Genomic DNA, 8331 nt, shown 5'->3' with positions numbered 1-8331 from the left:
TCTCTGTATTAAGTTTATGATTTATGATTCTATGTCCAGTTTATGATTTAAGATTCTTATGATTTGTTAAATTTATAATTTTCTGTTGTGTATATAAGCATATACAAATCAAGATCTTTTTCGAAAACATACACTTTTCTACCTAGAGATTGTATATAAGGGAGGATTGTGGTATGAACGGTGTTCATCCAATTGACATAGCATCTGCAAAACAAGAAAATTACATTTGATTGCTTAAAAAAAGTCCACATTTTTGATATAAACCCGGTAAGTCACAAAATATTATATAAGTGTTTGTTTTCTTCAGTTTTTCTATAGATTTATTTAAGAAACCTTTGTAGGAAATTCTTATTAGAGTATGTAGTTGAGCTTTGCATTAACAATAATTAACTTTTGAAACCAGCAAATACAAAAAGGGGTACGTATACATAAACTATAAGTAAAATTAATCTCCCATGACTATATTGTAATCAGCTGTATGTATTAAATTATATTATTTTCTTATTTTTCCAAATATATGATGTTAACATTCTTTATTAAAATGGCACTATAACTTGATGTATATGGAAAAGAAAACAAAAAAAAACAGATGGCAGTAAAATTTTATAACATGAGCACCTTGAAATTTTTTTTATAGTCTTTTAAGTCATGGTTACCTTGAATTTCTAACGAAATTTTCAAGGTAAAGATGACTCATAGTATAATTCATAGTATAAAAATTTCTAATCCAAATCTTAAAGTACTGATTAACACTCAAACACTCAAATATTCATAAATCAAAATGACAAAATTTTGGGTTAATGACGTTATACAATATAAATATGTTTACACATACTAAATAAATAATTCTTACTATTTTCAATTGAACTAGCATAAGTTCAAAATAAAATAAATATAAAAAATACATAAAATATGTTCTATAACAGTTAAAAATATTTAAAAAACATAATCTAATATAGGTGAAACATATATAAAATAGTAAGAATAAAAAAGTCAATTAATTTTGTAATATGTTTATTAAAACATATAATATAGATATACTATGAATTATATTTATGTTTATTTCATACAGGAGTTCGAGAATTTATGTTTTCGTCTGGTCCCCTCCCGTTTTCAATCGGAAATTTGTCCCATATCCGGAATGTCCCATACTGGGAAAGCTTTCTGTTATGCAACGATAATTTGAGAACGGGTGTAGGACATAATGGAACATGACAAAACGAAAAGAGAGTTACGGCCATCCCTAAATATTTGTATATGTTTCAAACCGGTTTTCATCGCTGTTAGCGGTTATATATCCAATTTGATAGTTCACAAATTTAATAGAATCTAACCAATCATTTATTTGATTTAGTTTGTTACCAGTCCAACCGTTATGTTGTTCCAAATTTTAAGATGTTGGTGAAATCATTATTATTTTAAATTTTCAAACATTAATAAACCAAACCAAATATTAAACGAAAATCTCAATTAGTATAAGTTTGATTATATATACAAAATTAATTTTGTTTATAAACACAACCCCGCACGTACGTGCAGGTCTGAACCTAGTAACTATTATGACATAATTTTTTCGACTAAAAACACACAAAATCTTTTAGAAAAATGATACGAACTAAAAATATGATTATTAAAAATATATATAATTTAGAAAAAATGATTTAAAAATATGATGTATAAAATATGATTTAAAATATAATGTATAAAATAATATTCAGAAAATTGTTTATAAAAATATTAGGTATAATATTATAAAAGATAATATAATATATAAAAATTTGATGGTAATTGTTTTAGTATGATTTAGAAAAATTAAAATGTAAAAAATATGCTTTAAATATATGATTTTAAAAATATTATTCAACATATATTTTATAATAATATGATTGAAAAAAATATAACTTAAACCAGATATGTTGTCACCATATTTAAATCTAACATCTAATAATCTGTTATCAAACATCAGGTTTTTGGAAGTATAATAAAACTGCATAACGTAAACAAATCTGCCATAACATATAGTATTCATATAGGTCATTTTAGCAATTTTTAAAAAGTGTTAATATATCTGTTATCAAACGATAGATTTTTGGTTAAATTAAAAATCTGTCATAACCTAAAACAAATATGTTATCAATAGACGTCAACCTAGTAATTATTTTTCTATCAAAAAATCTGTTATGCTACGACAGATTTTTTATCAGGTACGACAGATTTTTTATCAGGAAAATAAAACTGAAATAACTGTCATATACTATAAAATACCTCTGGGCATACTATCTGAAACCGAATCCCGAACCCGACCCGAGGTAGATGGTTTGGTTTGGGTTTGGGTATTGTATGATACCCGATCGGGTTCAGTACCTCTGAGGTTTGGATATTCGATCGGGTAATATCCAAACCCAAATACCCACCCGAACTAATCCGAGTTAAATGTAAAAATACATCTAAAAGGATTTGAACCCAGTTCCCTGGGCATTTAAGAGTGCATCTTGACCATTTTGCCATCTTAGTTTTTCTGTCCTAATGTGAAACGTTAAATATTTATGTATATACATGTGTTCTAAGTTCATGGTTTTTTTGAGTTTGGGTATATCCGAATTACCCAAACCCGACCCGATAGTATAAAAAACCCGAACAGATTCTATATGTATAAACCCGAAAACCTAAAAACCCGAATTTGAATGCCCAGGGCTACTAGTCTGTGGTATCTTTATAAATCAGTTTGTCGTGAAAAATAAATATGTCATCAATTAGAAATCTTTCGTAGTTGTAGATGAAAAAAAATGTCGTTCAAAACAAGTTTGTGAGAAAATATCTATTATGCAAAAATAAATTTGTTGTAAAAAAACAAATCTGTTATATACAAATAAATCAGTCATAACTATTGCTGCAGACTTTTGAAAATGTTTTAATTTTTTTCTAAATTGATGGGAGGGTAATTTGACTTTATTTTTTTTTCTAACATAGCAAAACATAGTATTTTAGACAAGAAAATAATTCATCTAACTCTCCAATTTTATATGTTAGTTTAGTAATTAACCTCTTAATTTAGATTAATCTATTTTTTTTTTTAATTGTTTGGGTTTAACAAACCTTTTTTCTTAGCTGAAATGGTTATGTTATGTGGACATATGTCCCTTGGCATTGGCCCGAACCTTCATTTCGATTTTTCGCAGCCTTATAATTTCCTTTTTGTTTTGCAACTTTTTTCCTCTTCCTAGTGTAAAAATTATAATAATTACTGTGTAGTGAAGAGCTATAAACAAAGGTCAATACAAACCATATCCCTGAGGCCAGCTTTCCATAACGACTCGAATGTTGATTTGTGATTTCAAGTGCAATATCTTATTAATTTAGGGACAAATTCGTGGAAAATATATCTGCTTATTGTTTGATCCGAAAAATGTCTCCATGATTCGTGTTATGTCATAGAGATCTTCGCAATATGTGGATTATGTAGGTTGATATTTCATCAAAACTGGTAAATACACGGTTAAGTCAAGTTATCAAGATAATACACAAAGATTTCTAGGGTGCTTCAATGATGGGAGTCTTAGGCCCAAATTTTCGCCTTCTCTAAGGTAAAACATTTTATGTGGCAAGTTTTTTCTGGCTGCGTGTCTGTCACAAAGACTTTATATAATAGAGAAATAGGTTGTGACCCAGGGTGTGTGGTAGATGCCGCGACCATCAAGAGACTATAAACCACGCATTTTTCACATGTCCTCCAGCTCTGTAAACTTGGACATTATCTCAGGTTCCAACGGCTCCAGGCGTGTTCCCATTGGAGTCAATGTTTGAGAACAGGGATTATCTTTTTTGCCGAACGCTCTTTGTTTCTCTGGTTGTTGTGGTATATTTGGAAAATTCGAAATAAATTTATTTTTAGAATTTGAATAAAAACCTAAGAGAGGTCCTACAAATCGTGGAAAGTGAGGAAAAGGTCTCGAGTTCAGCTCAATTGGAACTTCACCATGAAGTACAGCGACCTACCATTAGCCCCTCGCAAAGTACGGTCTCCTTGGGCTATAGATGTTTCATTGATGGATTTTGGAAAGACAATGATATTTTTGCAGGCTTAGGATGGTACTGGTCCTGTAGTGAAGACCCCTCGCCGAGCATGGAGGCTGCAAATCTCTGTCGAAGTTTGTCGTCTTTGCATGCTGAAATTGAAACATTTGTGTGAGCGATGAAGTGTATGATGCAAGCCTATAGAGAGATGTGGTGTTTGTAACGGACTGCCCAGACATGGTGAAGGTGGTACTTTTTTCAGTCGAGTGGCCAGCTTTTCCACCTACTTAGAAGAGATTCAGAATGATAATAGGAGTCCTTTTGATTTTTCTTTAATTTTAGTTTTTCGTCAAGTTAGCATTAAAGTGGATATTTTGGCATGTAAAGTACGTACCGAACTGCTTTTGAGTTTGTATGTAAACATTGTTTCTTCCCGTTGGCTTATTTAGGCTAATCGTTTTAGAGTTCTTGACATAAAAAAAAAAGTTAATACAAACCATGAGACATACTATTTTTTATCATATAAATACAGTTAATATATTTATAAATACCACCTATATAAAGTGGTCTAGGCCTCAGAAACCCTAAAATTTTCATAGCAGAGCTTAATCCAGGAGCTAGATGATGAATCAAGTCTTAACTAAAATTTATTTGAAGCTGGGAAGTTATTTTGTACATGTTTCTTTTGTTCAGTCAGTCTTAGTTGTACTCTGTTCCTCTTCTTTGTTATTTTTTATTTTTAATTGTTTTTATCTGAATGCAAGTTAGAGTTGTTTTTAGTTTTCGTTTATTGGTGAGCTTTGATCGAATAAAATAAATGTATGTTGAAATCTTGTTTTTATAATTTCGGTAGCCGGATCATAATAAAGGTTCATCCATAACTTGATTTTAAAAGCAGTGACATTGTAATTTGTAAACTAATAATCTTATCTTTAACAAAAGAAATAAAGGAAAAACGATCTGTAGCCCCATCGTAAGTTTCATAAAGCACCACAACTAGACAAAATTTAAACCTCGATCTTGGTCCACACAAATCGGAAGTTCGAAACCTCATAACACATAAAATCAAAATTCATAACCTAAAGACACGTAAACACGGTTTTATGTTCGGTTTACTACTACCAAGACAATTGTTAACCACGTTAGAACTAAAAAACCGGATTTAACTTCAGAACAATCCGAATTTAAGATCGAAATCTCCAAATCTCAGAATTGAAGAAGCCAAGATTTTGAGAACCAGTATATCTAACCGATTGGTCTGTTGATGGCGATATTCATGATGATGAAGTCGAATCATCCCAACCACGTTGCAAATCATCTCAGTCACCACACAATGAATCTGATAGTAAGGAGAGCCTTCTCAAGGCATTGTCTCTCAAGTAAAATTGTCTCAAGGCACTTTTAGTCAAGGATGAATGAGATTAAAAGAGACAACAAGTCTGTTTATTGTTCTCTTGTATGACTCGGTTTGCTCAATCTCTGTAACTATATTTTTTTATGTTTTATATTGCTTCTTTTTTGTTCTCTGCAATTATTTAAATGATAATGCACCATCTTCTCAACCTGCAAATTTTCTGTTATAAGCTAAACAATGATAATGATTCACCAAAATGAGACAACAATGAGACTCTACATCACTAAGTTTGTCTCTTGTGCGAAAGATGTCATGCTTTCCCCCATGATNTTCCCCCCCCCCCCCAAGATCAATGCCGGAAATCCTCTGCTGCAGTCGTTTTCACTTACAACAACACTAATCCAGGTCTGCAGATTATCATTGAGTTTTATAGAAAAAAGTGGACCAAAATTGAGATTGACTTAAATCCAACTTCATATATCCGCAATTCTCTTTCAAATAACGTGTTCTCAGAGGGTTTTTCTCCACAAAACAACGGGGAAAATTCTTCAATTTCTTCTCTCGACAACGAAACGGAGAATTTCAATTTCATAATCGATACTTCTCTTCACGCAGCCAATTTCAATTCTGACGGTTCAACATCATGTTCACTAACAGCTCTTCTCATCCTCAGATTCTACGGCAGAGCCGCCGCAAATACATCACCGTTCCTCGCTCCTCCTCCTATAAGTTTTTCGTTCAAAACGCCAGCAGCGAAGACGTATCTCTTTGTTTTGTGATCCGATCTGTGGATATGAATAAAGAGGAAAAGGAGATGGTTCAGGCTTTAATTTTGGTTTAGTATTAGTTTTAAGTGGTTAGGTTTTTAATTATGGTTTAGTGTTGGTTTTAAGTGGTTTAGTATTGGTTTAAGTCATAAACCAAGAAATTCATCGTTCGTGTGTTATGAGGTTTTTAACTTTCAAATTATGTGGAAACTGGACTAGAATTTCTGATTTGTGTGGCCAAAAATCGAGGTTTGAATTCTATGTAGTTAGTTATGGTGCTATATGAAACTTGTGAAGGGGATACAGATCGTTTTTCCAGAAATAAATTTGTAAATTAATAAAAGCAAAAACAGCCATCATGTTTTTCTGTATACCTACACATACATATAGAAAAGAGTTGAACTAAACCTAGTTTAAAAGAAAAAACGAAGAAGAGCTCATTAATATATAGGCGAATAGGCACAACCCACATGGCGTGATTTATACGACTTTTTTGGCTGATTTTGAAACGTCAACAAGTCACCGGAACGATAATGATGCACGTCTAACCTTATTCTTCTACCCTCCTTATATAATAGGATATTCATTAGCTGTTCGAGCTCCACCTCACTCTCTTCTCTATTCATATATTTTTGTTTGTAAAAAAAAAAAAAAAAAAAAAACTATGGGAGCAACGGTACTAATTACCATTTGTCTTCTCATAAGTCTGCCACGAGTTTTCTCAGGTACAAAGAAAAACCAATTTACTTTTAAAACTAGTAAATCCCCGAGTCGGTTTAATTAGTTTTCCAAAAGGTATCTTGCTGATGATTTTTTTTTTCTTTTACTTTCTCAGGTACAAATTTTACCAGTCTATCATGTGGTTCTCCAACAGGAACCAAGTTTAAAGACAAAGAAACAGGCATTAGTTACAGTTCCGACGCCGAGTTCATATCTACTGGTGTCGGGAGCAAGATTAAAGCGTTGTACCAGAGCAAAACAGAGCAAAAACACTGGTAATATATATATAGATCAGAACATTCGCAAATAATATTCAACGTAAACCTCTCGTTATTTTAAAACGAATTATCTATACTTGTAATGCAAGGTACTCCCGGAGTTTCTCAAGGGGTTTGAGAAACTGTTACACGTTTAATTTGGCCACTGGAGAAAGGTATCTAATTAGAACAACTTTCTTACACGGANAAAAAAAAAAAAAAAAAACTAAACAAAAGGCTGAGCAACCGAATAAAATATAAATCTGCATCCTCACTCTCTTCTCTATTCATATATTTTTGTTTGTAAAAAAAAAACTATGGGAGCAACGGTACTAATTACCATTTGTCTTCTCATAAGTCTGCCACGAGTTTTCTCAGGTACAAAGAAAAACCAATTTACTTTTAAAACTAGTAAATCCCCGAGTCGGTTTAATTAGTTTTCCAAAAGGTATCTTGCTGATGATTTTTTTTTTCTTTTACTTTCTCAGGTACAAATTTTACCAGTCTATCATGTGGTTCTCCAACAGGAACCAAGTTTAAAGACAAAGAAACAGGCATTAGTTACAGTTCCGACGCCGAGTTCATATCTACTGGTGTCGGGAGCATGATTAAAGCGTTGTACCAGAGCAAAACAGAGCAAAAACACTGGTAATATATATATAGATCAGAACATTCGCAAATAATATTCAACGTAAACCTCTCGTTATTTTAAAACGAATTATCTATACTTGTAATGCAAGGTACTCCCGGAGTTTCTCAAGGGGTTTGAGAAACTGTTACACGTTTAATTTGGCCACTGGAGAAAGGTATCTAATTAGAACAACTTTCTTACACGGAGGTTTTGACAACGACTCTACTAAGCGGTTCGAGATCCACCTCGGGGTTAACCCATGGACCAGGGTGTCAACCGCCAACGAGACAGAAGAAATTGTTTTTGAGATAATTCACCTTCTCACCACTGACAGGTTACAAGTCTGTCTGGTCAAGACAGGGGAATCAACGCCATTCATCACCGGTTTAGAGCTGCGTAAACTCGACACCAACGCCTACAAAACTTCATCTGGATTATCCTTGCAGACTCACTGGCGAGCAGACCTTGGCTCAATCTCTAACCGACCCTTGAGGTTTTTTACTTTCAAATCTCATGTAAATTTCTGAAACGAACGAGTACTAAATAGTTCCCTATTCTTCTTTTTTTTTTTTTTTTTTTTTTTTTTTT

At 32.4% G+C, this 8331-nt stretch overlaps 1 protein-coding gene across 1 annotated transcript; it reads left to right on the top strand.

The window, feature by feature from the left end:
• On the top strand, window positions 6797–7373 carry LOC104759958 (probable LRR receptor-like protein kinase At1g51890). Its single transcript, XM_010482821.1, has 3 exons — window positions 6797–6860; window positions 6971–7130; window positions 7223–7373. The coding sequence occupies exons 1-3, from the start codon at window positions 6800–6802 to the stop codon at window positions 7371–7373; spliced, it is 372 nt and encodes a 123-aa protein (XP_010481123.1). The 5' UTR covers window positions 6797–6799.

Source organism: Camelina sativa, chromosome 17, assembly GCF_000633955.1.
Source record: "Camelina sativa cultivar DH55 chromosome 17, Cs, whole genome shotgun sequence".
Classification (NCBI taxonomy): domain Eukaryota; kingdom Viridiplantae; phylum Streptophyta; class Magnoliopsida; order Brassicales; family Brassicaceae; genus Camelina; species Camelina sativa.
This window is presented reverse-complemented; position numbering and strand designations above follow the sequence as displayed.